The following is a 15481-nucleotide window of genomic DNA, read 5'->3' on the forward strand; positions in this document are numbered from 1 at the left end:
GTTGATAATTTTTCCTTTCCAAGCCAGAATCTTGGGAACTAGGGGACCTGCCCATTCCCTCATATCCATTTAATTATCTAAATAGAAGTAGGAATTCTGAATGTTCTATCTACAGTAAATTAAATTTCAGAATATAAAAAAGCAAACTGATACACAGTAAACTCTTTACATTCAAGAATTTAACATTCATAGTTACTACTATTTTAAGTGGCCCCAAGGGTTTAGAACATAGAGTCACATAATTTTGCTCTTGCAAAAATCTGAACCACATATTCTATGAGGCTGTTAACAAGTGAGCAAGTCAGTTACCTAGTGACTGAGTCTAGCTCAGCACTTACATATAATTATGGCTTTATTGCTTTATCAATATATGTAGAAAATGTTCATAAAGTAAAAAATACTCTTTGTGAAAAACGGCTCCCAAAAGAAAGTTAACCGATAGTACTTACGGTGGAGAGATTTTTTTCCTTTTTTTTTTTCTTTTTGAGATGGAGTTTCGCTCTTGTTGCCCAGGCTGGAGTGCAACGGCGAGATCTCGGCTCACTGCAACCTCTGCCTCCCGGGTTCAAGTGATTCTCCCGCCTCAGCCTCCTGAGTAACTGGAATTACAGGCATGTGCCAAAATGCCTGGATAATTTTGTATTTTTAGTAGAGACAGGGTTTCTCCATGTTGGTCAGGCTGGTCTTGAACTATAGACCTCAGGTGATCCACTCGCCTCAGCCTCCCAAAGTGCTGGGATTACAGGCGTGTAAGAAAAAAAATAGGTACAAAATTGCTAAACTTAGGATATGCATTATATTTAGTTTTAGTTGATACTACCAAATAGTATCTGCTTCAGACCTGAACATGTAGTTCACAGAAGAGGATATCCACATGGTCATACGCATGTGAAAAGCTGCTCAACCTCACTAATCATCAAAGAAACAGACATTCAGGTAAGACAAATACCACTATATACCCATTAGAATGGCTAAAATGAAAAGTACTGACCATATCAAGTGTTAGCAAGGATTTGTAACAATTAGAAAAATCAATTTAGAAAACTAGCAGTATGTACTAAAGCTGAAATAAACATGCAAACTCTGTGATCTCAAAATTCCACTCCTTAATATATATCCAACAGATATATGTACCTGTGTTTGCCAAAAGATACATGCATGGCTGCCACACAGTGGCTCCAATCTGGAATCCTAGCACTTTGGGAGGCCCAGGCTGGAGAATCACTCAAGGCCAGGAGTTTAAGACCAATCTGGGCAACACAGTGAGACTTTTTTTTTTTTTTTTGAGACGGAGTCTCGCTCTGTCGCCCAGGCTGGAGTGCAGTGACGCGATCTCAGTTCACTGCAAGCTCCGCCTCCCAGGTTCAAGCAATTCTCCGGCCTCAGCCTCCCGAGTAGCTGGGACTAAAGGTGTCCGCCACCAAGCCCAGCTAATTTTTTGGTATTTTTAGTAGAGACGGAGTTTCACCGTTTTAGCCAGGATGGACTCGGATCTCCTGACCTCATGACCCACCCGCCTTGGCCTCCCAAAGTGATGGGATTACAGGCATGAGCCACCGTGCCCGGCCCATAGTAAGGCTTTTATTTTCTACAGAAAATAAACAAAATTAGCCAGGTGTAGTGGTGTGTGCTTGTAGTCCCGGCTACTTGGGACGCTGACGTGGGAGGATCTTTTGAGTCTGGGTGGTCAAGGCTGCAGTAAGCTCACACCACTGAACTGCGGCCTGGGTGACAGAATGAGATCCTGTCTCAAAAAACAAAGAACAAATAACTGCTACACATATGAAAATGAACAAATTTCAGAAGCCTAAGGAGGTGGCTTCTCAGTTGCAGATACTGTTCTATTGCTTGACCTAGGCAGTGGTCACACTCACATAGGTGATATTCTTTACAATGATTAATAGGATTTTTTTTTTTGAGATGGAGTTTCATTCTTGTTGCCTAGGCTGGAGTGCGATGGCACAATCTCGGCTCACCGCAACCTCCGCCTCCCAGGTTCAAGCAATTCTCCTGCCTCAGCCTCCCAAGTAGCTGGGATTACAGGCATGCACCACTACGCCCAGCTAATTTTGTATTTTTAGTAGAGACGGGGTTTCTCCATGTTGAGGCTGGTCTCGAACTCCTGACCTCAGGTGATCTGCCCACCTTGGCCTCCCAAAGTGCTGGGATTACAGGCATGAGCCACTGCGCCTGGCAATTAATATGATTTTTGCTTACTTCTGAATACATGTATACTTCAGTGAAGGTATTCCAAGAAACTCCATCCCAACCACAAAAATCCTTATGATTTTAGTACTCTACAATAACTCATCAAGTGTGTGAAGGGGCTAAAATTTTTTTCAGTTATGCTTTTATTTCAGTTTACATTGTATTAGGAAAAGATTACAGGAGTGCCTGTGTCTTGAGAATGTCAAGCATCCACTGTATTACCACTTCCTTATTACCAAAGCATACAGAATATTTTCAAATTCTAACGGATTGGCCAGGCGTGGTGGCTCACACCTGTAATCCCAGCACTTTCGGAAGCTGAAGCGGGTACACCTGAGGTCAGGAGTTCAAAATCAGCCTGGCCAACATAGCAAAACACCATCTCTACTAAAAATACAAAAATAATTAGCTGGGCTTGGTGGTGGGCACCTGGAAGCCCGGCTACTAAGGAGGCTGAGGCAGGAGAATTGCTTGAACCCAGGAGGCAGAGGTTGTAGTGAGCCAAGATCACACCATCGTACTCCAGCGTGGGCAACAAGAGCAAAGTTCCGTCTCAAAAAAAAAAAAAAAAAATCTAAGGGATCAACATGAAGATGAGTTAGCTTTAAAACAAATTTAACAAGAAATTGTAGTATTACTTTCTCCTCCACAATAATCCCCCTTCTACTCATATAAGGTTTTCCATGTACTTTAGTTTCATAATTTCTTCATTCTTTCGTATGCAGAGGGAAAATACAGACATCCAACAACTCCAATCTACAGTTGTCAAAATTCAGACTTAGTACTGAGGAATGGAATCTGTGCTCCAGTCATGGGATAAGAAACCAGTTTTTGTTCCCAACATCCCCTTGGTTTGGTTTTCTTTTTCTTTTTTTTTTTTTTGAGATGTAGTCTTGCTCTGTTGCCCAGACCAGAGTGCCGTGGTGCAATCTCGGCTCACTGCAACCTCCATCTCCTAGGTTCAAGCAATTCTCCTGCCTCAGCCTCTTTAGTAGCTGGGATTCCAGATATGTGCCACCACACCCAGCTAATTTTTTTGTAATTTTAGTAGAGAAGAGGTTTCACCATGTTGGCCAAGCTGGTCTTGAACTCCTGACCTCAAGTGATCTGCCCTCCTTGGCCTCCCAAAGAGCTGGAATAACAGGCGTGAGCCACCCCATCTGGCCCCCTCTGTTGGGCTTTCTACTAGGACTTTGGTAGGCTAGTAATGATAAGGATGAGGAATGCCTAGGGGCAATAAGTATTTAGAATTGGCACAGCCATGTTTTTGGCAGAAGGTACTCGCTATTCCCTAATTAAGAGATTAGGCCTGGCATGGTGACTCATGCCTGTAATCCCAGCACTTTGGGAGGCCAAGGTGGGCGGATCACCTGAGTTCAGGAGTTTGAGACCAGCCTGGCCAACACAGTGAAACCATCTCTACTGAAAATATAAAAATTAGCTGGGCGTGGTGGCGGGTGCCTGTAATCCCAGCTACTTGGGAGGCTGAGGCAGGAGAATCACTTGAACCTGGGAAGTGGAGGTTGCAGTGAGCCGAGATGGCACCACTGTACTCCAGCCTGGGTGACAGAGTGATACTGTCTAAAAAAAGAAAAAAAAAAGAGATTAAACCCCATTCACATTCATTTCCTACCAAGACTGAGCCAGCAAGAAGGCTGATAGTTAAGTCCAGTTTCCTAGGAATGAGAAATGAAAAGCCAAGGCAACAAGTAGGCACTGTAAAATTGTTTGTTTTTTTAATGGCAGGTCAAATATCCTGAAACATACATGTACTTTGATAGTCTTCTAATCCCAGTTGAGTTCAAATATTAAAGAAACACACACAAGCTAAGAGAATTCAATATTGTTCCAAGGCACTTACTGAATCTCTGACTAGATGAAAACAAGAACAATTAGGATGAACAATTAGACCGTATATAATATAAAAATAACTTTGCTTACAATTTACAAAATGTATTATTATTACAATCTTTGATCTCTGATAACCTGCAAAGCTGGCTGCATGAATCCAGCAAGTTTAAAATTCAGAAACTATTTTCTAAAACTCCAGGGCAAATAATTTACAAATAAAGTACACAAAGATTTAGACCATGCAGAAATTTCTTACATCTTCTGTTAATAATATTTCGATTGCAACTTTATCAAATTATATACCTACTTGCCCTGTACATATACAAAATAATGCATACATGATAAAACAGAAAAAGAGTAGTCCTTAAACTCAATATATCATAAAAGTATTACTATATTAACATGTCTACAAGCAGCGTGTAACAGGGTTAAGAGACATTAAGGCAATAATACTTGAAGTTTCAAAATAAACCATATGTAATACTTTTTCCTAAGTATAGTATAAGGCAGGTAGATGGTCCCAGCAAAAAATATTAAGGTAACAATCTACACTGCTGTTAGTCCCACATATTAAAGATGGAATACTATAAATCTGGCTTTCAGTGGCACCTGAATTTTCCAGTATAACTTAAAAGTGTCTTTTAGCTCCCTGAATCATGTCCATTCTGAAGGTGGATCTCTTGGTCCTTTGGGTTTTCCACATCGATTACCAAAACCTACAGTGAAAATACCACAATAACTAGTCAGTGTTCAGAAATACTTTTAAACTACTAAAAACCATGTCCACAGACATTCTGATTTTCTGAAACAAATAAATTTCCACAAGGGAATTTAGAATTTAAGCCAAACAAAACTCTGTAAATGCAAAACGATTGTAAATTTATCTGGGGTAACTGAAAATGATTGCTTCTTTTAAAAATCTTATGCTGAAAATAAACCAATTTTATCACAATGTAAGAAAAACATCCAAGATAATTTAGTCTGTCCAACACAAAAGATTTTTTTAATATACTGCAGTTTTCTATTTTAGTTTTTAATCTCAATGTGAAATAGAATTAAGTGCTTCATTTATTTCATGACTAGTCCAAGCAACTTTGGAAAATCATATACTTTATTCTTGGCAAGTGTCACTTCACAATGGCAAATGAGCTTTTCTCATTCTTGCCAGTGTTAACTACTTACTAAAAATTATTTATTAAAGAAATTACCAATATCTGTGGCTTCTGTTGGACTTTCTGATGTTTGTTCTCTCTTGTCACTGAAAGTAGGTGGACATTCTGTACACATCTCGTAGTGAATACCTCCCGCTGGATGATCTAAATAGCAACACAAAACCTTTGTTAATCACCATGCTTTGTAGCATCATATATATACAACTCTTTAATTTTTTAAATGTTGGCAAGCATGAAAAGAGAAAATTTTCTCTCCTGGGCACCATAATTTTATAGGTCAAGATCAATATAAATACAAACGTAGTGAGCACAGAAAATCATGTCAGGTATTATTGTGGTCACACAGAAATCTGCAGTGAGTACTTCTGCAACGTGAGGATTCTTATTATTTTTATTTCCTAAATCTAGGTCTTGACATATTACATTCCCTTAAGGTAGCTATACTATATGCCTATGTTCTAAGGGAATAATTGCAACTGAAATGCCTTTGTATAGAAATCAACAAGGTCAGTCCAGGAGCGGTGGCTCACACCTGTAATCCCAGCACTTTGGGAGGTTGAGGCGGGTGGATCACGAGGGTCAGGAGATTGAGACCATCCTGACTAACACGGTGAAACCCCATCCCTACTAAAAAAATACAAAAAAGTTAGCTGGGCATGGTGGCGAGCAACTGTAGTCCCAGCTATTCGGGAGGCTGAGGCAGGAGAATGGCGTGAACCCGGGAGGCAGAGCTTGCAGTGACCCAAGATCGTGCCATTGCATTCCAGCCGAGGCGACAGAGCGAGACTCCATCTCAAAAAAAAAAAAAAAAAGAAATCAACAAGGTCAAGGTTAATTAATGAAATATTTCCACCTGAAATAACAACGCAACTTTTTTTTTAGACAGAGTTTCCCTCTTGTTGCCCAGGTTGGAGTGCAATGGCGCAATCTCAGCTCACTGCAACCTCCGCCTCCTGGGTTCAAGGGATTCTCCTGCCTCAATCTCCCTAGTAGCTGGGATTACAGGCGGCAGCCATGATGCCCAGCTACTTTTTTATTTTAAGTAGAGATGGGGTTTAACCATGTTGCTCAAGGCTGGTTTCAAACTCCTGACCTCAGGTCATCGCCTGCCTTGGCCTCCCAAAGTGCTGGGATTATAGGTGTGAGCCACGACGCCAGATCTAATAACTACTTTTAAAGTTTTATGTTGTTTACACTGTAGTTCACTCTTTAATTACCAATGTTCAACATTAGTAACAAAAGAAATTAACTACTATAATTCATTCATTCTTTCACAGTCTTGAACATACCCCATACCTCCATGAGGAACCTTTCTGGAAACTTGGAATACAAGTAAAATAACAGACAATCCCCATCCTCAAGATGCTTACAGTCTGGAAAGGAGCCCACAGACTCTTTTTTTTTTTTTTTTGAGATGGAGTCTTGCTCTTGTCACCCAGGCTAGAGTGCAATGGCACAATCTCGGCTCAGTGCAACCTCCACCTCCCGGTTCAAGTGATTTTCCTGCCTCAGCCTCCCAAGCAGCTGGGATTACAGGTGCTCGCCACATTTTTGTATTTTTAGTAGAGTTGCGGTTTTGTCATGTTGGCTAGGCTGGTCTTGAACTCCTGATCTTGTGACTGCCTGCCTCGGCCTCCCAAAGTGTTGGGATTACAGGCATGAGTCACCACACCAGGCCCCACAAACTTCTTAAAGAAAATAAAGCTAGAGAACAATAAAATAGAAAATAAGTAGTTTAGGTCTTGCAAATCACGTAAGATCACTGCCACATACTCTTCTTTGGTTTTGTTAGTTTCATTGTTCTTCTTTTTAAACAACTCTTTAAAAACATAAAAGCCGGCCGGGCGCGGTGGCTCAAGCCTGTAATCCCAGCACTTTGGGAGGCCGAGATGGGCGGATCACGAGGTCAGGAGATCGAGACCATCCTGGCTAACACGGTGAAACCCCGTCTCTACTAAAAATACAAAAAACTAGCCGGGCGAGGTGGCGGGCGCCTGCAGTCCCAGCTACTCGGGAGGCTGAGGCAGGAGAATGGCGTGAACCCGGGAGGCGGAGCTTGCAGTGAGCTGAGATCCGGCCACTGTACTCCAGCCTGGGCGGCAGAGCAAGACTCCGTCTCAAAAAAAAAAAAAAAAAAAAAAAAAAAAAAAAAACATAAAAGCCATTTGTTTAGCTCAAGGGCATAACAAACATCAGGGCTATAGGCCGTGCAATGTCAAACCCTGGTCTAGTAGGAGACACAGAGAGATATATTAATTATTATAGCAGTGTGATAAGCTTTTAAATAAAATTATGCATAATGTACAATAGAGACAAAGAGGAGAGGCATTTATATGAGACTAGTGGTGGTGAGATATTCAGAGCCATGTTCTAGGAGGAAATGATGATCCTAGACTAAACAGCCTCCATTTTCTCTGTGAAGTAAAGGTCATGTAAGAGTTAGATGGATTCCAGTCCAGGCTGGCCTGGCTCTATAGCTTCTGCTATTTTTTTTTTTTTTTTTTTTTTTTTTGAGACGGAGTCTGGCTCTGTCGCCCGGGCTGGAGTGCAGTGGCCGGATCTCAGCTCACTGCAAGCTCCGCCCCCCGGGTTTACGCCATTCTCCTGCCTCAGCCTCCCGAGTAGCTGGGACTACAGGCGCCCGCCGCCTCGCCCGGCTAGTTTTTTGTATTTTTTAGTAGAGACGGGGTTTCACCGTGTTCGCCAGGATGGTCTCGATCTCCTGACCTCGTGATCCGCCCGTCTCGGCCTCCCAAAGTGCTGGGATTACAGGCTTGAGCCACCGCGCCCGGCCTGCTATTTTCTTTTTGAGGTGGAGTTTCACTCTGCCACTCAGGCTGGAGTGCAGGGGTACAATCTTGGCTCACTGTAGCCTCCACCTCCCAGGTTCAAGCGATTCTCCTGCCTCAGCCTCCGGAGCAGATGGGATTACAGGCGCACACCACCATGCCCGGCTAATTTTTGTATTTTTAGTAGAAACAGGGTTTCACTCATGTTGGCTGGGCTGGTCTTGAACTTCTAATCTCAAGTGATCCACTTGCCCTGGCCTCCCCAAAGTGCTAGGATTACAGGTGTGAGCCACTGTGTCCAGCCCTGCTATTTTCTTTATAAAAAGGTATAGAAAGTAATATCATTTATAAGATGGAACAGACCCATTAGGCCAAGATCCAGAATATAATCTTGAGAGAAGAGCTGAAGCGAAATGGAGGGTAGGGGCAAAGGCAAGAGGTGAACTGAAGACATTATACAGGCTAGGATGTTTAATGAGTTACTTACGTGGTCACTGACTTTAATAATAACTTGATCTATTTTAGTACGATATGACAGTAATAGGAATATGGTAGGAAAAAATTCAAACTGGGCATTGTAACACTGGTTTGAGCTATATAATTCTATTGGTCTTCGCAAATAAACGAAAAAGTACTAAAAGGAAGATTTCTAAAACAATAGGTTTCTACAAAGCCAATTCCATTATGTAGGTAAATTTGGGGCATTTATGTAAGTTGGGATCTAACTTCCAGGTGTTTTTAAAAACAGAAAATAAAAAACAGGAAAATATTTTTAAAAATCTCTTTCCCATGTAACTATTGATAGTAAATGCTCCCATGATTTTCCAGATCAATACTACTATCTGGTGGTAATAATTAATTTGGAAGAATTATAGTACAATATTAAGCTTCTAGAAGAGCTGTCCTAGACATTTTCACATACAGAAATAACTAAATAGCATGAACTATGAAGCACGATATTTTGTAGAAATTAATCTATAAAATCTATAGTAAAAAGGAAAAAAAAAATCTAACGACTTACCACATTTCTCATTTTCAGAGGTTATCAAGCCCTAGGAGGAAGACATTTAATATCTATTACAATACATTCATTTTATATACAAATAATAGAAAGCTGGGTCTGTTATGGATATATATCCCAAGAAATCAAGGCCTATCATTTTCAGCATCAGAGGAAAAGCAAACAATTGTGCTTTTAATTAGGCTTAAAATTTTTAAATGTTACACTGTTTCTACTTGGAGTAAATGTTTCTGGATGAGCGCTGAAAAGCACGGGCTACTGCATGAAGGAACATACAGCTATGTTTTGCCAGCCACTATTACTGATTATATCATTATTGTATTTTATGTGTCAATTAAAATACATCATGTTTTAGAATCAAATATAAGATGTAACTCAATTCCAGAGATATTAAATATGGGAGAAAATATAAAAAAGTATTAATGTTAATAAAAAATGCTGTCTCCTATGGACAAATTTGTTGTTGTTGAGACAGGGTTTCACTCTGTCACTCAGGCTGCGGTGCAGTGGTGCGATCATGGCTCACTGCAGCCTTGACCTCTGGGGCCCAAGCAATCCTCCCATCTCAGCCTCCCAAAATGCTGGTACCACAGACATGCGCCACCACATCTGGCTAATTTTTAAAATTTTTGTAGAGATAAGGTCTCCCCATGTTGCCCAGGATGGTCTTGAACTCCTGGGCTCAAGTGATCCTTCTGCTTGGCCTCCCAAGGTGCTGTGATTACAGGCGTGAGCCATCATGGCACGCCCTCAAGATATTTAATTGCCGAAACATTTCTCGAATGTCAAAGAAATGCCAGGTAGCCAGAAAAAAACAAAAGAAGTGACTATGTGCCTAGTGTTATAATGGGAAGCATCTAGAAATGTAAGAAAGAATTAGGACCCTGAAAATAGTAACTCCTATTTCATTCATACCTTCAAAATTATTTGAAACATGACATAATTTACATATTTCAAAAACAGCTTGAGAAAATAATACTTTAAAGTGATAGTTGTATGTAGATCAGGTTACCCTTTTAAAAAATTTCAGATCCTACCTTTTATATGTGCTTTTCATCTGAAATCTTAGCATAAGAAATGCTGATTAAAAATTACAAACTATATTTAACGATCTTAAGATGACAGCTATTTCAACAAATGCGAGATTAGTTAACAGAAGAGTAAAAATGTTAAGCTATAACCGTTCCAATTCCAAAAGGACTCACTTCAGACTTTTTTTGTTCAGATCGTTCCTGACTTTGAAGTTCACTCCATTCCGATCTTATAGGTGTATCTGAGAAAAATGAAATCTTATCGTTATTAACACCTTGAATTTTTGATATTTCTTTGCATTAAAGTAAAATAAAAAACAGATCCTAAAGATTTTAGAAACTATCACTTCCACAAAAATTCTGTAGTTTCTGGGTAAGCATATTTCTGAAGTTTCTAAAAAAAAAAAAAAAAATTGTAGTTTCTATTAATTTGAGAACATTCTTTTATGTTTCCTTCCTTCAAAACCTAAGTAAATGAATTCAGTCATCAGAGTTTATTATAGTCTGTAGATAATGTGACAGACAAGTGAAGTATACTGCTTAATCTAGAGATAATGTGACAGACTTAAACAAGTGAAGTATACTGCTTCATTGTTTTCAACATTCTTTTTAGTTGTTGTTGTTGGGACAGGGTCTCACTCTGTTGACCAGGTGTGATCTTGGCTCAGTGCAGCCTCAACCTCTCAGGCTCAGGCAATCTTCCCATCTCAGCCTCTTGAGTAGCTGGGACTATAGGTGCATACCACCTCGCCTGGCTAATTTTTGATTTTATACAGACAGGGTTTTGCCATGTTGCCTAGGCTGGTCTCAAACTCCTAGGGCAACATGGAACAGAGATCCACCTGCCTTGGCTTCCCAGAGTGCTGGGATCACAGGCATAAGCCACTGCCCAGTTCTTCAACATTTATCTTAAAATCAGTCAAAATTCACTTTGGGAGGCTGAGGCAGGCAGATCACTTGAGGTCAGGAGTTCGAGACCAGCCTGGCCAACATGGTGAGACCCTATCTCTACTAAAAAATACAAAAAAACATTAGTTGGGAGTGATGGTACATGCCTCTAATCGCAGCTACTCAGGAGTCTGAGGCAGGAGAACAGCCTGAGCCCAGATCGTGCCACTGCACTCCAGCCTCAGTGACAGAGTGGAACTCCATCTCAAAATAAAACAAAACGAGGCCGGGCGTGGTGGCTCACACTTGTAATCCCAGCACTTAGGGAGGCCGAAACAGGCGGATCACGAGGTCAGGAGATTGAGGCCATCCTGGCTAACACAGTGAAACCTTGTCTCTACTAAAAAAAATACAAAAAAATTAGCTGGGCGTGGTGGGGGGCGCCTGTAGTCCCAGCTACTCAGGAGGCTGAGGCAGGAGAATGGCGCAAACCTGGGAGGCGGAGCTTGCAGTGAGCCGAGACTGCGCCACTGCACTCCAGCCTGGGCGATAGAAACTCGTCTAAAAAATAAAAATAAATAAATAAATAAAATAAAACGAAACGAAACAAAACAAAAATCAGTCAAAATTAATATATTGGTAAAATGTACTTAGACTAGTGAGCACCTCCACTGAGCATGAGACACTGTTAAATATAATCTAGCTGTTTCTGCACTCTTTTTTAGAGGATTAATAGGGAGAAGTACATTATCAATGTTTTAAAGTATGATCACTTTCTCCCAGTTCTGATACTCCAGTGGTCTTTTTTTTTTCCTTCCCCAGACGGGGTCTCACTCTGTTACCCAACTAGAGTACAGTGGCACGATCATGGCTTACTGCAGCCTCCAATTTCAGGGATCAAGCAATCCTTCTTCTTCAGTCTCCTGAGTAGCAAGGACTACAGGCACATGTCCCCACGCCTGGCTAATCTTTTATTTATTTTATTTTATTTTTTGACAGAGAGTCTTTTGCTCTTGTTGCCCAGGCTGGAATGCAATGGCATGGTCTCAGCTCACTGCAACTTCTGCCTCCTGCGTTCAAGCAATTCTCCTGCCTCAGCCTCCCAAGCAGCTGGGATTACAGGCGCCCACCACAACTGGATAGTTTTTTCATTTTTAGTAGAGAGGAGGTATCACTATGTTGCCCAGGCTGGTCTCAAACTCTTAGGCTCAAGCAATCCTCACGCCTTGAACTCCCAAAGTGCTGCGATTACAGGTGTGAGCCAATGTGCCCAGTCTACTCCAGGGGTCTTAAGTGTATTTCAGTTAACACCAATCCAGTGACGCCCACCCAACAGAAATGTTTACTGACCTAAACCTAAGGAAAGCAATTAATCTCTTCATAAATAAGTGCTACTTTTTTTTTTGAGACTGAGTCTTGCTGTCACCCAGGCTGGGTGCAATGCCATGATCTTGGCTCACTGCAACCTCCGCCTCCCGGGTTCAAGCGATTCTCCTGCCTCAGCCACCCGAGTAGCTGGAACTACAGGCGCATGCCACCATGCACAGCTAATTTTATGTATTTTTAGTAGAGACAGAGTTTCACTGTGTTAGCTAGGATGGTCTCGATTTCCTGACCTCGTGATCTGCCCACCTTGGTCTCCCAAAGTGGCAGGATTACAGACATGAGCCAATAAGTGTTACTTTTACTGAATGAAAATACACCAGACTGCAAATACACTTATAATTGCTTTTTTTTTTTTTTAGACGGAGTTTCGCTTTTGTTGCCCAGGCTGGAGTGCAATGGCACGATCTCGGCTCACTGCAATATCTGCCTCCCAGGTTCAAGTGATTCTCCTGCCTCAGCCTCCCAAGTACCTGGGATTACAGGCATGCGCCACCACGCCTGGCTAATTTTGTATTTTTAGTAGAGACAGGGTTTCTCCATGTTAGTCAGGCTCGTCTCAAACTCCTGATCTCAGGTGATCCGTGCATCTCAGCCTCCCAAAGTGCTGAGATTACAGGTATGTGTCACTGCATCTGGCTTTATAGTTGTATTTATTATTTATTTATTTATTTATTTATTTTATTTTTTTTTTTTTTTTTTGAGACGGAGTCTCGCTCTGTCACCCAGGCTGGAGTGCAGTGGCCGGATCTCTGCTCACTGCAAGCTCCGCCTCCCAGGTTTACGCCATTCTCCTGCCTCAGCCTCCCGAGTAGCTGGGACTACAGGCGCTCGCCACCTCGCCCGGCTAGTTTTTTGTATTTTTTTAGTAGAGACGGGGTTTCACCGTGTTAGCCAGGATGGTCTCGATCTCCCGACCTCGTGATCCGCCCGTCTCGGCCTCCCAAAGTGCTGGGATTACAGGCTTGAGCCACCGCGCCCGGCCGTATTTATTTATTTATTTAATTTTTGAGACGGAGTCTTGCTCTTCACCCAGGCTGGAATGCAATGGCGCAATCCTGGCTCACTGCAATCTCTGTCTACGGGGTTCAAGTCATTCTCTCCTGCCTCAGTCTCTCAAGTAGCTGAGATTACAGGCGTCGGCCACCATGCCCAGCTAATTTTTATAGTTTTAGTAGAGACGGGTTTCACCATGTTGGCCAGGCTGGTCTCGAACTTCTGACCTCAGGTGATCCACCCACCTAGGCCTTCCAAAGTGCTAGGATTACAGGCTTGAGCCACCGCGCCCGGCCTATAATTTCAGTTAAGTGAATTCTGATATCTCACATAAATGCAGTAATTTCTATCAATCTGATATCTCACATAAATGCAGTAATTTCTATCAATCTTAAGTAAAAAAATCATTTAAAAGCATTTCTCAAAGAATTAAAAGCATGTCAATATCAATTTACTTGTTTTTGAATTTAATTATGCAGCACAATAGCTCATAGATTAAAATCAGGCATGTTTTTCAGAGTTTATTATTAGAATATAAAGTAAATGTAAAAGCAAAAGAGACACTCACTATGTTCACTTGCTAACACAAAAGATTCAGGAGTTCTTTCAGGTAGGGGAGGAGGTGAATCTTCACTAACATCAACATCTAAATTAAACACATAAAAATTTAGGCAAATTATTAAAAATTAACATGTTAGCTAAACAAAATCAGAGAGCTTTCTTGACATTCTAAAATTTCCTGTCACAAGTATCTAGATCAGTTTTTAAAAATGTAAAACAAAAAAATGCAAGAAACCATTTCCACTCAACTCATTATCAGGAAGAATTATGATGCTTATTGAGCAAAGATACTGCATACAGAAAATGACTCTCTCCCATGACTTTCCTGCCACTCTACAGACATCATTCAGTTCTCCAAGCCTGAAGGGAATCTTCAGTCAGCTGGCAAGTGACTTCTCTACTGATCTTACTGATGATGCTTTGTGTACAAAAAGGAAAGCTTTGGTCATTTGTGTTATGAAACGCCTAAGCCAGTGTTTACCAAACAGGATTCAATTGCTTAACACCTTTCATGATTTTTGCCATATTACGTAACATGTGTCCTATTCACTTTTAAAGTTGGACTCATTTTAAAGTTAACTGTGTACCTCAGTCATGTTTTAAACAGCAATAGCTGAAATAACATTGGAAATACTAGTTATTTTTCCAGAACAGGTAAAGATATGGCTATTAAAGTTTAAAAAAACTTCATTTATTTATTGCTGAAGATTTTGTGTACAGTGGCACATTGAGAATGCTGACTGAAGCTATATACAGGTTTTTCACTAGTAGAAACAAAATTAGCTCTTGGGAAAAATAGTGCATTAAGTAAGCCTCATTGGTTAGCTTTACTATGGCTTAAGGTAAATGAGTGCATTTGATCTTTGAGTTTTCACTGGAAGCACAGAAAGAAAATATGAGGATACACTTCTGTGTGTGAACTCTCAGGTTGGGGAGGGTGGGATAAAGAAAAAGAAATGTGATGGTCCTATTATTATTTCATCTTGAGCCTTGCCCATTGTTCTTAAATGAACACACAGTTTTGCCATGATACTCTACTTTTTACCACACCTGATAGGCTATGCATAGGTCTTTTCAATTTTCAACACACATGAGGTGAGTATGATTGCTTTTGCCCCTCCTACATTTATTTAGCTGGAGACACAAGAAAATACAGCCTCTGGGTCCTGCTGAAAGAAGAGCTCCAGTCCAATACTTGATACATCTACAAAGAGTACCAGAACTCTCTCTTGCCACTAAAGAACTATCTACCTTATCCAGTAGTGGTAGTTTGAGTCATCACCATATGTCTCCTTGCCCTCTTGTTACTAACAGCGCACAGTGAAGAGATGGCTGTCGGAAGGAAGGGACACATAATCTTGGCATTCTGGTACCATTTCATAAATTAAATGAACAAAACAAAAAGGGCAGTTCAGCCCTTTTTCTATCAGTTATCTTTCAGAAACTCTGTTTTTCTCTCATGACAGTTCTCACCCTTAAAAACTTTTATTTTCTAAGTGTGGCCCTTGCTTTGTAAATGCATGTTTCTCCCTGGAACTCTGGATTGCTTTTCCTGTTAAAAACTTTTGTTTTAGAGGTTAT

The 15481-nt window shown here is 40.9% G+C and overlaps 1 protein-coding gene across 3 annotated transcripts in view; it reads right to left on the bottom strand.

Moving 5' to 3' along the window:
- Positions 1-3921: 3921 nt before the first annotated feature.
- The window catches only part of PTPN12 (protein tyrosine phosphatase, non-receptor type 12), a 106322-nt gene continuing 94762 nt past the window's right edge, over positions 3922-15481 (bottom strand). For all 3 annotated transcript variants that reach the window (XM_025380064.1, XM_025380066.1, XM_025380065.1), the window contains 5 exons: positions 13908-13985; positions 10247-10314; positions 9042-9072; positions 5268-5375; positions 3922-4775 (listed from right to left, as the gene is read on the bottom strand). In XM_025380064.1, the coding sequence (XP_025235849.1) occupies positions 4714-4775; positions 5268-5375; positions 9042-9072; positions 10247-10314; positions 13908-13985 (347 nt within the window). In that variant the 3' untranslated portion in view covers positions 3922-4713. The remainder of the gene's footprint in view (positions 4776-5267; positions 5376-9041; positions 9073-10246; positions 10315-13907; positions 13986-15481) is intronic.

Source organism: Theropithecus gelada, chromosome 3 (genome assembly GCF_003255815.1).
Source record: "Theropithecus gelada isolate Dixy chromosome 3, Tgel_1.0, whole genome shotgun sequence".
NCBI lineage: Eukaryota > Metazoa > Chordata > Mammalia > Primates > Cercopithecidae > Theropithecus > Theropithecus gelada.